Source organism: Oncorhynchus mykiss, chromosome 19 (assembly GCF_057628025.1).
Source record: "Oncorhynchus mykiss isolate SJ-2025 chromosome 19, ASM5762802v1, whole genome shotgun sequence".
In the NCBI taxonomy this organism is placed as follows: domain Eukaryota; kingdom Metazoa; phylum Chordata; class Actinopteri; order Salmoniformes; family Salmonidae; genus Oncorhynchus; species Oncorhynchus mykiss.
The window spans coordinates 31,225,533-31,240,801 of NC_143040.1; the positions used below are offsets into that span (position 1 = coordinate 31,225,533).

The window sequence follows — 15,269 nt, forward strand, 5'->3', positions numbered from 1 at the left end:
TAAGAGGTGAAAATATTTGTTATATATTTACAATGCTGAACAAACAGAGAACAAGTTGATTTTAAAATTAGACTAATAACAAAAATGTTTGTTATTTGTCTCAATTCCAGCCTTACCTGAAGCTCATCTACAACCCCTCAGCTACAGTATGTAAACATTTATGTTTTAACGTGATCAAAATATCACAAAGTTAACAGAAAATATTTTGTGAGCGTTTTTATAATTACATTTACAAATGTTTAAATGTTTATCTGTTATTTTCCCTGCAGACAAAAAATCTCATTTGAATATGGGATAACAACACTTGTAAGTATCTTATTCAGATTTAAATTTTTCCTTTCAGCTTTAGTGTCGTCATGAATAAATATTGTAAAATTTAACAATATTGCTTATTTTTCAATCAAATGTCACTCACAATACCATCTAAAACATGCATTTTTTTTTATCTTTCAACCTATACCCAAAGCTCCCATCATTCATGAAGGTAAAAAATTACTAATAACATTGCTATATTCTTCCTAATATGATGTGTTGTATCTGTATTCTTACAGTATATTTCCTACTTGAACCATTTTATGACTGATATACTGTATCTGCAGGCTGAGGAGACAGAGACTTGGGAGGGGAAAGGAAAATGATATGGCGGATACAAGGTGTGGAAGGTGAGGCTATCCTGACTTGTCAAGCACTTTGGCTTCAAGCACGAAGATGCCCAAGGCTTGCATCTGGATTGGATTCGTTGATTGGATTGAGATGACAAATTTACATATCTTCCTGGAGTACATGAAACTTTAAAGATGAACAATGGATTTTTAGTTGCTAATATTTTTCCTAAATACCAATCAATTTCTTAACTCATGAGACCACACAAGCCTTAGTTTTAGGCTAACAATATATGATTTTACTCATTGGTATGGGTATGCAGTGAGGTCATTTCAGGACGATACTTCTGTCTATTCAGGGGACCCCTTTTGGCTTAAGAGCACACCAGTGGCAAGTTATGTGTGACCTCTTTAGATCCTCTTTATATCTATACAGTACATGGCAGGTGTTGGTGGAGGTTACTTCTGTGATGTAATTGGACACCTTCTCAATCAATTGCTATCTAACATTCAATTAAACGTCCACCATGCAAACTAAGAGCTCTTGTTTTTGTGTGCATACAAAGTACAATTGACAACTGGGATTTTGCTTGATAATGGATTTATTTGACAATAGAAAATGTATCATATTGTAACTGAAAACAGATCTTAAATATTGATGTGCCGATCCCTGAAAATTAAACAAAAAAAGAAACACTTAAATGGAAGTACAGTATATTCCTGATATGAATACATTTCAGATTTTCAGTTGAAAATATGTCTCCTTCCCATATTAAAAACCTGGAAATGGCCCTAATGTTACCCTACCTCAATTTCCTTGCCCCCACATACAATTCTATGGCTCAAACAGGAATGAGAAGTTGGGACGACCCTGTAAAAAATGTTTAGCATGATGACATGATAACAAGAACAACATATGTTTCATATCATATGTTAAAAATCTATATAGACAATGTATACATACTATAATATATTATATTAGTATTGTTATAGTCATAGTATAAGAAGTAGAGGTCATACCTCGTCTATGCCATGGTCAACTGTGTCTCCACGGTGATCTGGTGGAGGGTTGGCAGCCTCTGTCTGGAATCTTTTAGGCCATGTCTATCAACACAAAAATACAGTTGGATATCATACAGCACAGTCTCCATCAGCAGCCCTCACATAGAGGCCACATTAATGTTACCCGTCCGTACATGATTCAAACACAGTAGTAAGAGATGACTTACGTTTCCTGGTGCCTGAGGTTGGGCAGCCTATTGCAATTTTGAAAGGGAAAATAACAATAATTAAGATACTCTGTCTGGCCTATAAAATGATTGTTAGTTTCAAATGAAACCAAAATCATGAAATGACGACGTGCTATCAGTTCATTGTCTCTAATTTCCTTTCTTTTGAGAATATTTCATCACACTTCAAACTGCCACAGTCAACTTTTGTATTCTCCTGGAACCGTGCCGCTTATGCATAGATTCATTGAAATTAGTTGGAGCGTCTCACACACTGCAAAAGTCATGCATCTAGTGTAGCAGGCCAGTATCAGGGGAAGGGAGAGCACACCGATGTAATGACCACTTCTCACCTGTAGTGGGAGCTGTGGTTTCTGAGGGGTCTTCTCCGAGTTCTGCTGGTTCTGCCCGTTCACCTGGTTGTTCTGGTTAGGCTGGGGGTAGTTGGGGTAACCATAAGACGTGTAGTAGGGGTAGCCCTAGGGAAGATACACTTGTGAAAGTTAAGAGTCAAAAAGTGTGATGATGATATGTTTTGCATCATGTTATTCAAAACGCATCATGATCACACATTTAGCTTTTTAAGTGCTTTATCTTGAAAACTTGACATACACACTTTGTGGGGACCATATCAACAGTGGACTATTTAACACAATTCGACACAAAATGGGGGGTAAAAGTGATCATTTAATATGAATAAAGAGTATATATCATTTCTTACAGTGAATACCAGATGCACATTGAGGATCAAATCACATCGAAAGAGTAAAACTCCACTGTACCTGCATTCTTGGTTGCTGGGAAAATGAAAAGGATGGGTAGTACTGAGGAAACTGGGGAACCCCCTTCAGGAAAATATCAAAGAAATACAACTTCAATCAATACTGGAAATTACCTGACACATGGTATTTCATTGAATTACATAGAATTTGTATAAAAAACATAGACAAACTGACTTCAGGAAATAAACATGTCTATTCATTAGTAAAAGCTGGGAAGCCTTATGTCATTGGTATCCATCGAATACATTGGTATTTCAATGCATTTGTGTATAAACATACATAAACTAACTGACTGATCTACCTGTGCAGGGTTTTGAGGTTGCTGGGGGTTAATTTGGATATTGGGGTTGTTGGGGTCCTGGGGGGCCCCAGGATGCTCCTGTTGGGCATTGGTGTACAGCACGGGGGGCAGCTGGTTCCCCTGTGTAGGGAACATCTTCTGGGGGCCGAAAGGGCCTCCCACCTGGGGGTTAAAGTTCACCATCTGGGGGAGACCCAGTTCAGGTTGCTGCTGGATCACGTACTGGGGCATGAACGGAGACGCCTGAGCAAACAAGGTTGGGTAAAAAAATCTGTCTCTGACCTAAGATCATTTCAAAGCTTTGCTGACCGAAGTTGTTCAAGTGGTGATGAGCAATTGAATGAACAATTCAGCTGATGTGCCAAAGCTGAAAATTAGTGTAGTTCAAGGTGTAGTGGGAATGGAAGCTGCTCCTGAAATACATTACTGGAGACCATTTTGAACTATTATGCTGTCTACAAATGTGGCTAATGATGTGTGTCTTTAGCATTATCATGGCTAATTATTTCTATCTCGATTGAGTTCTATTGGATTGGTTCAGTACCTGCATTTGTGTTTGCCCAAAGCCTACACCTGTCAGGGTCAGTCCATTGAATCGCAAGATCTGTAAAGGATGGGTGAGCAGTCAGAAAATGTTTCTAACAAACATTACTCTACATTGCATTGTATTTTACTAAACATAAATTTAAAAGGAAAAATCATGAACTACAAATGCAATGTCAAGAGTTGCAGACAAAAACATATGGGGCAATTCAATGTACCTCATTGCTGTTACTTGCTAGGATTCCAATTTGCTGTTGATATAACTTTAAAAAAGAAACAAAAACAGATTGTTATGATTCATTTTGAAGTGTAGTGCTATAAATGACGGAATATTCAAGTAGCGTGTGAAACTCACAGGAAGTGAAAGGCTAGCACCAAAAAGGCAGACCAAAACAGTTACAGTCTGCAGCTTCATGATATCCTACAGTGAAGACAGAACAGATGTTGATATCTGACATTTCAATACATGTTACCATCTTGAGCATATTGTATGTGATACATACTTATTTTTAACTGTTTTTGTTGACACAAAAGCAAGTGATAGTCCATGACAGTGTTACCTTATCAGAGAACGCCAGCTTCAGTCCGTCTTCCTTTTTTCCTGTGTGTTCTTTATATCTCCGTGCAGCCTACTGTGTCTCTCCTACTTTTAAACTATCTCTATCTTCCCATTTGAGCTGTCATGTCCCAGACACACACAGACTATGGTCAATATGACGCATAGGCTCTTTGAGATGACATCACTCTCAGACTCAGACAGTTACGGTGCAGGTATATGCAGCTGTATCATTATGGACTGACCATAAGTCAAAATGAATCTCATGGCTGGACATTATCTATCAGGGGTGTCATACTCCATTTCTCATGTTGTTGTCTAATATGTTGACTCTACAGTATGTGACACATACTAGGTGGATAACAGTCAACTATTCTCCCATTATTTCAATGGGTATTCTGCCCCTACAGTATGTTCACAATATATACATCATCTCCTATTATACTTCACTTTCCCTATATTAGCCAAAAGACCCTTGAACTCAATGCCTATTATGACCATGAATCTGCATTTTTTTTGTAAACCTTTCATAGAGACCTGTGATGATAATGTATCATTGAAAGAGAGTTTGCTGCAGGTGGTTGAGAGTTTTCAGACAGATGATTTGTCTATGGACTGGTGTGGGGTTGATATGTGTAAATGGAAGTATTTTGATTGACATTTTCAGTGTTGATTGTGTCCTGTAAATAAGGTTTTATAGGCAGGTAGCTGTAAGGCTGCTGAACTGGCAACAGGAGGGCTGCTGGTTTTAGATCCAAACCGCCATCATTTGGTTAGGATAAAACCAATCTCTAAAAGAGATTGAGGAAGTGTGAGACGTGCCATCTACAGTAGAACACTTGCCCTTGTTCTTCATCAGGCCTAGTTCCCCTCAGTTTTAGTTCTATGTCCCTATATAAAAATAGCCAAAAAAGTTCAAATGATTAAGTGACAGGTTGGTGCAAAATCTGTATCTCCACTGTTCTGTGTAAGCAGAGCGGACAGAGAGCATGGGATGTGTGTATGTGTGTGTGTGTGGGGGGGGGGGAGTGATGAGCAGCAGCCGCAGCATCAAACCAACGAGGCCACCGTCAAGCCCAGCAGCGATGATGCAGCCAATCTCCAGCTAGCTTCGCAGGCAGAGCCTACCCACCCTTCCACAAGCACTGCCAGGATATTGGCTCCACAGCCCCCTCCACCTCTGACTGTTCCTGACAATCTTGGAACAGAGGAGCCAGCCTCGGTTAATCTAGAATACAACCCTAGCCGCAGGTTCTGTCCAAAAACTCTCATTAAATAGCATTTGGTTCATAGGAAGAGTTTCTGGAATACTGGGTTACTGCAGAATTCAATGTAATCCAATGCAAGAACCCAAATGATGCCCATGGGTATAGTTACAGATCGGTATTGTCATGTTTTTATTCATCTGATAGTTTGGTTACTGTTAATGTAACTAGTCTAAATATAGATTGTTTCATGTCTTTATCCATCTGATAGTTTGGTTACTGTTAATGTAACTAGTCTAAATATAGATTGTTTCATGTCTTTATCCATCTGATAGTTTGGTTACTGTTAATGTAACTAGTCTAAATATAGATTGTTTCATGTCTTTATCCATCTGATAGTTTGGTTACTGTTAATGTAACTAGTCTAAATATAGATTGTTTCATGTCTTTATCCATCTGATAGTTTGGTTACTGTTAATGTAACTAGTCTAAATATAGATTGTGTCATGTCTTTATCCATCTGATATTTTCTCTACCAGGCCTACTTGGTACAGTTGTTTTGTTCTGCTCTCATTCATTTGTTCGTATTCGCAGTTTAGCAGTATTCTAAGCCAAACTGTTATTAAGTATTTTTGTTTGCATGCATGAATAACTAGGCTACTACTTTCAGCATTTGGCTTGCATTATCTTGGTAAGACAGCTGTGTGTATGGCTGAATTCACATAGGTTGTTTGTAATAGGTGAATGACCCTATCTATCGTGTAGGCTATATTCATTACCAAAGTGTAATTGCTTTAGTGTGTAGGTAGCTGTCCATTGTGCTGATACAGTGCGGTGGGGATAGGCTACAGATTTTGCACCTTTCTGTCACTTCAAAATAACTCAATCAATGGTCTCGGAGTCTTAGCATTTGAACTTTATGTTTATTGTGGTATAGCGTGATATAAGCAGAATTCAATATAATTCCATTGCAAGAACCCCCCAAAATTGTGCCTCCTCCCCGATTTCAACTGCCCCCTTAGTCACTTTTTCATGGCACTGCGTCTGTTCTTCATAGAGCCCTGTAGTCACTTGTAGCCTGTCTATGTACTTCTTCACCAACAGTTTCTGCACTTTCTCCGGTCCTCACAAATTATTAAACATCTGGTTTCCTGGACAGAAATTCAACCTAGTCCTGGACTAAAAGGCATGCTCAGTGGAGATTCTCCATTGAAAGTGCTTCTTACGGAGTAAACTTAATCTGAGTCCGGTAAACTGGGCTCATAATATTTTAGATACTCAAATGAATTTCATTCTGCCACTAGATGACAATATAGGCCAAAATTAGATTCCAGAAATCCTGGCAACATGCCATACATTTGCATGATACACATGGAAGGGACGAAAATCAACCCCTTTCATGGGGTGGAAAACCATTTCAAACCAAACAAGCAAACAACTTTTATGAATGCTAATAGTCATGTTTATTGATATTTTAACAAAGATACATGGTCAGAGGCAGGTAGCCTAGTGGTTAGAGTGTTGGGCCAGTAACCGAAAGGTTTCTAGATCGAAACCCTGAGCTGATAAGGTTAAAAAATCTAGCGTTCTGCCCCTGAACAAGGCAATTAACCCACTGTTCCTAAGTCGTCATTGTAAATAAGAACTTGTTCTTAACTAACTGGCATAAGATCTGCATGTATACAATGTTAGAAGACATTTTACGTTGTCATTTAGCAGATGCTCTTATCCAGAGCGATTAACAGGAGAAACTAAGGTTAAGTGTCTTGCTCAAGGGCACATCAACCGATTTTTCACCTAGTTGGCTCAGGAATTCGAACCAGGAACCGTTCGGTTAATGGCCGCAAGCTCTTAACCGCTATGGTATCTGATATGATTAACTTAAAGCGCTGTGGACAATTTGGTGAAATTCCCGTGTCCATGTTCTAGAGCCGACACCTGTAAATAAATGACCAAAGATAGTTCTTGTTTATCATTTTTTTCAATAATGCACAATACCACAAATGCAAGCAGACTGTTTGTAGTTTGATGTATACCTTGTTCCAATCCAATTTGTCCGCTCTAAACTTGAATATTGTCTAAACAAGTAGTTGAGGATGGAGTTGTGGTTGTCTCAGTTGAAATCTGAATGAGAAAAGATAGCCAACAAGCATCAATACAAATCATTAAAACCCTTCTGATAACAGGAGCTATCTTGTCGTTTATAAGTTCATAACACATTCATAACCCATACATAACACATTCATGAGCAGTCGTTAAGCATTTCATAACTAATGTATGTATCAGATTAAATGTGCATCATTCTGTACCTGAATGTCCAAATCAGGTTTCATGGTGTGAGCCCTCCTTATCAGAAAGCGCTAAAGGTGAAAATCGTATATGAACATACTAGATTCCTTTCCTTACACAGAGTTAATTACATATTGAGATACACTATTGACCATGAGGCACGTGTACTGTACAGTCAGTGACCATTACTGTACCTTGAATCTTCTCACTGGTTCTGCTTGTGGAGGACCCTGCTGTGGCTGCTGCATCAAGGGAATCCCACCTGCACCTTGGACTCCCTAACCAGAAGGAAGAGTTATTATTATACATTTATTATAAATTGTAAATGATGGAATGCTCAAATGTTCAAAAAATATATATTCATGTATTTTCCTGGTATGTAATACCCTCTCGCCCTCCGGTGATCATGTCGCATTCACGTCAAGTCGGAAACTCAGGACCTCCGAGTTAAAATTAACATAAGTTATTTGCGTAAAGAGCTTCCTATTGGATAATTCTTATACCTCCCAAGTAGTAAACTCACATTCCAACTCTTCCGCCTAGGTTAGCAAATTTGAAATGTCAGCGTTTCTCAGTTTCCGACATCAAATGAACACAGCATAAGTTTGAATACATAGCGTCGACTATACCATGACTTGCTGTTGTGTAGGATTCATACCTGTCATTTGAGGGTAAGTAAGTAAGGCAGCTGTTTAAGGGAGAATTGGCATATTAATTACTGCAAAGCCTTTCCCATTGTTTCTTCTCATATAATACTATAATAACACCAAAAAACAAAAGCATAATGTGCAATATAAACATGCAGGTCAAAAATGTGTACAGTGTATTTCCCATTTTTAGAACTCATAAAATGTTAAAATAACAGAAAATAATATATGTAGCAGAATAAGAGTATGAAAGTGTATTTATTTCGGGTCATACCCGATTAGCTGGTGGGCCAGTATACTGGTACTGCCCAGGGAAGTTAGGGAACGGTTGAGGCTGCTGCATCCCGACATTTGGGAATCCATAGGGACCAGCGGGGACAGCTTGGGGCTGCATGACATACGTGGGGACACCTGGAACCATCTTTATGAGTGAGGGGAGAAAGTCGTGCCAAATTATTGAGCACTTAGATAAAAATATTGTTTTCCCTCATCTCTCCCTAATACACAATTGACTGTCTGTTGCATAAACTGTTATGTGAAATTATTTATAAAAAGGTGTATAAGTAGTTTAAAAACAGTTACTTATTTGTTTATCCACCTGTAGTGAACAGTTACTGTATAATACATTTCTTGAAATAGAATGAAAATGCAAACAGAGATATTGATGACTGACCTGGGCAAACATAGGCTGCCCAATCAAACCAGTGCCACCAGTGAGGCCAGGGTTCAGGCCCCCCACCACCAGTCCAGGGTTGACCCCAGACACAACTCCACCATTTAGACCTCCCAGCAGCCTCAGCTTCTGAGAAACGGCAAAGATAGATATGATATGACCTTTAATTCTATCAACAGCTTCTTCTGAAGTGTGCTCTCATTCAATACTTCCCATCAACCTAATAGCATTGGATTGGTGAAGGATAAATATGTTTTTAGTGTCCAGCATCCTACCTTGCCAGCATTGACCTAAAAAGAGATCATTGAGAAAAAAAATATTGTCTGAGTCATTTTGAACGCTAACATTAGATGTTGTACATTGTTGTGTGATGATCATGTGATATACTCACATTGAAGTTGGTGGCCATGAAGGCTACAAAAAGAAGAAGCTTAATTTTGCAATCTGGAATCTTGACAGACAGACCACAAACGTGATTACTGTTGCTAAGCTACTGGGGCTACTGTACTATATACATTATATAGATTATTTGCTGCTAACAAAATGATCGAATCATATATAATGTTTGAATATGAAGGCAAAAATACAGACCTTAAGGTGGTGAAAATGGTTTTGTTTCAGGTGCTGTCCTCCAAGCAGTATTCTCAGTTGCCCTCTAACATTTGAACATAGCCTTTTATTGACGTTTGATCTTCTAAAGTTACCAATTAGAACAGAGCCCAGAAATGAGAAATCTTCATGTTGGTCACCTAATGCACATAATAACAGAAGGGACCAAATTAAAATAAAGCCAAACACATTGTGTGGTTTTAATCTTCAATGACACCAATACCTGGTCCCCAAAATTAAATCATTGTCCATTGTTCCAAATATTACTAAGTGACCACTAGTGACCGCAGTAGGACCGTGAAAGGTCACAAACAGATTAAACAACCAGGTTGTAATCCTGGAGCCCCGTGACCTAAGTAAAGCATGAAATCCATATGGGTAAAGAATCTAAGAATGCAAATCAACATAATATGTTTGTAGATTGATTCTGTATACATTTAACTATATGCACTATGACAATTGTTGTGGTTTTAACAAATAATGTACTCATGTACTTATGTACACCCTTAAGCAAATGCATGCTGTACTTATTGCTTCCTAAAGAGATTGTGAACGGACTTGTGACATTGTTAAACCTTAAACTGCCTATTTTCTTTCACATGCTGTAACAGCCATACACTTATGCACATGTTCACAGGACCCATGCTTAGTTACGACACTTCTCCATAGTGGTTGGATAGGAAGGGTGTCATGCAGCTCATAGGTTGTCTGAGATTGGTGTATCCGACTACAGTATTATAGGTAAATACCACCTAGGTGAGTCTGCGGCTGTATTGTGGTAATAGAATTTCATGTCATTTGTGAAGTATGAGACCAAATGCCCCCACTTTGTTTTTTAATTATATGTTACGACTAATGACTCATCCTTTTTGGTTATACACACACATTGAAAAACAGTTAGACTATTGTCCAAAATATTATAGAATATAGTTGTTTAAAAAATTTCCCATAGTATGGTTCAATCCATAATGGCTTGTGTTTGTCATGAACATCTTACTGAAAATGTGAAACATTTTAGTGACATATTTGTGGGTTCATGAATGAATGGGCAGGGAAAGTTCATAATGCAGTATGTGAACTTCACTGTCGTACGAAAGCATGTGCAGCTTGTTCATTGCATAGGAGTAATATTCTATGAAATCAGTGATCATTTTTAAACATTTTGCACAAGGGGAGTTTTTAAAGATATACACTATTTAAGTGCCACGAAACTGTTCGAATTAGAGCACTCAAAACATAATGTGAGAAAATGCTTAGGAAGCAAGAGGGTAAAATTGACTGGTCACTTGTGCTGAATAGTATACGGGTAGACAGTGCCTGTGAAGCCTTTAAAGTCAGTAGTGATGTTGGACGGGCGGGCAGGTGCAGGCAGTGATTGGTTGAAGAGCATGCATTTAGTTTTACTTGTATTAAAGAGCAATTGGAGGCCAAAGAAGGATAGTTGTATGGCACTGAAGCTCGTCTGGAGGGTTGTTAACACAATGTCCAAAGAAGGGCCAGAAGTATTCAGAATGGTGTTGTCTGCTTAGAGGTGGATCAGAGACTCACCAGCAGCAAGAGCGACATCATTGATGTATACAGAGAAGAGAGTCGGTCCAAGAATTGAACCCTGTGGCACCCCCATAGAGACTATCAGAGGCCCGGACAACAGGCCCTCCGATTTGACAGACTGAATTCTATCAGAGAAGTAGTTGGTGAACCAGGCGAGGCAATCATTTGAGAAACCAAGGCTATCGAGTCTGCCGATGAGGATGTGGTGATTGACAGAGTCGAAAGCCTTGGCCAGGTCAATGAATACGGCTGCACAATATTGTTTCTTATCGATGGTGGTTAAGATATCGTTTAGGACCTTGAGCGTGGCTGAGGTGCACCCATGACCAGCTCTGAAACCAGATTGCATAGCGGAGAAGGTATGGTGGGATTCGAAATGGTCGGTAATCTGTTTGTTGACTTAGCTTTCGAATACCTTAGAAAGGCAGAGTAGGATAGATATAGGTCTGTAGCAGTTTGGGTCAAGAGTGTCCCCCCCTTTGAAGAGGGGGATGACAGCAGCTGCTTTCCAATCTTTGGGAATCTCAGACGACACGAAAGAGAGGTTGAACAGGCTAGTAATAGGGGTTGCAACAATTTCTGCAGATAATTTTAGAAGGAAAGGGTCCAGATTGTCTAGCCCGGCTGCTTTGTAGGGGTCCAGATTTTTCAGCTCTTTCAGAACATCAGCTGACTGGATTTGGGAGAAGGAGAAATGGGGAAGGCTTTGGCGAGTTGATGTGGGGGGTGCAGTGCTGTTGACCGGGTTAGGGGTAGCCAGGTGGAAAGCATGGCCAGCCGTAGAAAAATGATTATTGAAATTCTCAGCCAAACTCTTTTTCTTTTGAAAAGGTAGCAACAGCCAAGGTAGCCAGTGCGCTAGCAGAGCTTGAATGCTCCAAAGCCACAGGCCTGGATAATATTCCTGCAAGGATTCTTAGAGATTCTTCTGAACAAATTGCCCTTGTATTTGGCATACAGTATCACTAATCTCTCTCTTGAACAATACCTCTGTATAAGAAGAGGATAATGTCACGCCCTGTCACGCCTTGGTTCTCTATTGTGTTGTAGGTCAGGCCGTGACTAGGGGGTGTTCTATACTTTTCATTTCTATGTTGGTGCTCTTGGTATGGTTCCCAATAAGAGGCAGCTGATGTTTGTTGTCTCATACTTAAGTTCTCCATTGTTCACACCTGGGTTGTGGGACATTGTTTGTGTTAGTGTGTTTAGCACTACGGCTTTCACGGTCGTTTTATGTTTGTTTATGGTTTTGGTAGTTCCACTTTGAATAAAGATATGGAACTCAAATAACGCTGCGCCTTGGTCCGTCCTTGTTAACGACCGTGACAGATAAAGTCTGACCCTGGGAATTATAGGCCTATCTTCAGTATAACATCAAAGATCCTGTAGAGAGTTGTACATGAGCAAATGCATGAATATGTCAACAAAGTCTAACCTTTGATTTTCAGTAAGGGTTTAGAAAAACATACTCATGTCTGCTTTACTTACTATCTCTGCACTTAAGTAAAACTGAGGCAATTATTTTTTGGTCCAGACCTAAATTGTGTACGTCCTCTGGAAACAGAGTGGATATAGCGGGTGAGGTGCTGACTACCAGAACCTGTGTTAGCTATCTGGGATGCATCCTTGATGGAAGCTTTGGGGCATGGTCACTAAAGTGTTAGGGAAGGTTAATGCCAGGACCATATTTTTTGCTAGAAAGTCCAAGCTGCTTGATAATGACTCCATTTTGACTACGCTAGTACTTCCTGGTTTGAGGGCTTATCTAAGCTTTTGAAGGGGAAGCTCCAGATAGCCCAGAATAAGCTGATCAGGGTACGAAGTAACTGCAATGATGAGATAGATGTTGATCTTCTATGTTTTTATGTTTTATTATCTCTCTGCCATACTGTCAATCAAATCAAATCAAATTTTATTTGTCACATACACACATGGTTAGCAGATGTTAATGCGAGTGTAGCGAAATGCTTGTGCTTCTAGTTCCGACAATGCAGTAATAACAAGTAATCTAACTAACAATTCCAAAACTACTGTCTTGTACACAGTGTAAGGGGATAAAGAATATGTACATAAGGATATATGAATGAGTGATGGTACAGAGCAGCATAGGCAAGATACAGTAGATGGTATCGAGTACAGTATGTACAAATGAGATGAGTCTGTAAACAAAGTGGCATAGTATAAAGTGGCTAGTGATACATGTATTACATAAGGATACCGTCGATGATATAGAGTACAGTATATACGTATGCATATGAGATGAATAATGTAGGGTAAGTAACATTTATATAAGGTAGCATTGTTTAAAGTGGCTAGTGATATATTTACATCATTTCCCATCAATTCCCATTATTAAAGTGGCTGGAGTTGAGTCAGTGTCAGTGTGTTGGCAGCAGCCACTCAGTGTTAGTGGTGGCTGTTTAACAGTCTGATGGCCTTGAGATAGAAGCTGTTTTTCAGTCTCTCGGTCCCAGCTTTGATGCACCTGTACTGACCTCGCCTTCTGGATGATAGCGGGGTGAACAGGCAGTGATCAACCGTGTTCGATCTTGCCTAGCTCAGAGAAATTAAGGCTGGCTCTAACCAGAATAGAAAGAGTGGGAGGCCCCGGTTCACAACTGAGCAAGAGTAGAAGTACATTAAAGTGTCTAGTTTGAAAAACAGACGCTTCACAAGTCCTCAAATGGCAGCTTCATTAAATAGTACCCGTAAAACACCAGTCTCAACTTCAACAGTGAAGAGGTGACTCCGGGATGCTGGTGTTCTTTTGCCCATCCTAATCTTTTATTTTTATTGGCCAGTCTGAGATATGGCTTTTTCTTTGCAACTCTGCCTATATGGCCAACATCCCGGAGTCGCCTCTTCACTGTTGACGTTGAGACTGGTGTTTTGCGGGTACTATTTAATGAAGCTGCCAGTTGAGGACTTGTGAGGCGTCTGTTTTTCAAACTAGACACTGTAATGTACTTGTCCTCTTGCTCAGTTGTGAACCGGGGCCTCCCACTCTTTCTATTATGGTTAGAGCCAGTTTGTGCTGTTCTGTGAAGGGAGTAGGACACAGCGTTGTACGAGATCTTCAGTTTCTTGGCAATTTCTCACATGGAATAGACTTAATTTCTCAGAACAAGAATAGACTTACGAGTTTCAGAAGAAAGGTCTTTGTTTCTGGCCATTTTGAGCCTGTAATCGAACCCACAAATGCTGATGCTCCAGATACTCAACTAATATTTTATTTTATTTCACCTTTATTTAACCATGTAGGCTAGTTGAGAACTAGTTCTCATTTGCAACTGCGACCTGGCCAAGATAAAGCATAGCAGTGTGAACAGACAACACAGAGTTACACATGGAGTAAACAATTAACAAGTTAATAACACAGTAGAAAAAAAAGAGAGTCTATATACATTGTGTGCAAAAGGCATGAGGAGGTAGGCGAATAGTTACAATTTCGCAGATTAACACTGGAGTGATAAATGATCAGATGGTCATGTACAGGTAGAGATATTGGTGTGCAAAAGAGCAGAAAAGTAAATAAATAAAAACAGTATGGGGATGAGGTAGTTAAAATTGGGTGGGCTATTTACCGATAGACTATGTACAGCTGCAGCGATCGGTTAGCTGCTCAGATAGCAGATGTTTGAAGTTGGTGAGGGAGATAAAAGTCTCCAACTTCAGCGATTTTTGCAATTCGTTCCAGTCACAGGCAGCGGAGAACTGGAACGAAAGGCGGCCAAATGAGGTGTTGGCTTTAGGGATGATCAGTGAGATACACCTGCTGGAGTGCGTGCTACGGGTGGGTGTTGCCATCGTGACCAGTGATCTGAGATAAGGCGGAGCTTTACCTAGCATGGACTTGTAGATGACCTGGAGCCAGTGGGTCTGGCGACGAATATGTAGCGAGGGCCAGCCGACTAGAGCATACAGGTCGCAGTGGTGCTTTAGTAACAAAACGGATGGCACTGTGATAAACTGCATCCAGTTTGCGGAGTAGAGTGTTGGAAGCTATTTTGTAGATGACATCGCCAAAGTCGAGGATCGGTAGTATAGTCAGTTTTACTAGGGTAAGTTTGGCGGCGTGAGTGAAGGAATCTTTGTTGCGGAATAGAAAGCCGACTCTAGATTGGAGATGTTCTTCTAAAGAAGATTGCTTCTTTAATCAGAAAAACAGTTTTCAGCTGTGCTAACATAATCGCAAAAGTGTTTTCTAATGATCAATTAGCCTTTTAAAATGATAAACTTGGATTAGCTAACCCAATGTGCCATTGGAACACAGGAGTGAGTG

At 39.7% G+C, this 15,269-nt stretch overlaps 1 protein-coding gene across 2 annotated transcripts; it reads right to left on the bottom strand.

The window, feature by feature from the left end:
- Window positions 1-1,186: 1,186 nt before the first annotated feature.
- On the bottom strand, window positions 1,187-4,122 carry LOC110498560 (uncharacterized). 2 transcript variants are annotated; one of them, XM_021575223.3, is made up of 11 exons: window positions 4,018-4,122; window positions 3,813-3,878; window positions 3,676-3,720; window positions 3,459-3,518; window positions 2,915-3,157; window positions 2,614-2,676; window positions 2,185-2,310; window positions 1,832-1,858; window positions 1,623-1,706; window positions 1,410-1,473; window positions 1,187-1,272 (listed from the first exon to the last, which is right to left on the bottom strand). In XM_021575223.3, the coding sequence occupies exons 2-10, from the start codon at window positions 3,870-3,872 to the stop codon at window positions 1,438-1,440; spliced, it is 744 nt and encodes a 247-aa protein (XP_021430898.2). In that variant the 5' UTR covers window positions 3,873-3,878; window positions 4,018-4,122; the 3' UTR covers window positions 1,187-1,272; window positions 1,410-1,437. The 2 variants fall into 2 exon arrangements, with proteins under 2 accessions (XP_021430898.2, XP_090067888.1); XM_090211762.1 differs by lacking the exon at window positions 2,915-3,157 and having other exon boundaries at window positions 4,018-4,101.
- Window positions 4,123-15,269: the final 11,147 nt, after the last annotated feature.

Coding starts and splice junctions, on each gene's coding strand:
- LOC110498560 (XM_021575223.3), bottom strand. CDS start 3,872: ATGAAGCTGCAGACTGTAACTGTTTTGGTCTGCCTTTTTGGTGCTAGC. Junction 3,158..3,458: donor TTGGGCAAACACAAATGCAG/GTACTGAACCAA, acceptor TTGTTTGCTCAG/GCGTCTCCGTTCATGCCCCA. Junction 1,707..1,831: donor AACCTCAGGCACCAGGAAAC/GTAAGTCATCTC, acceptor TTGTGTTGATAG/ACATGGCCTAAAAGATTCCA.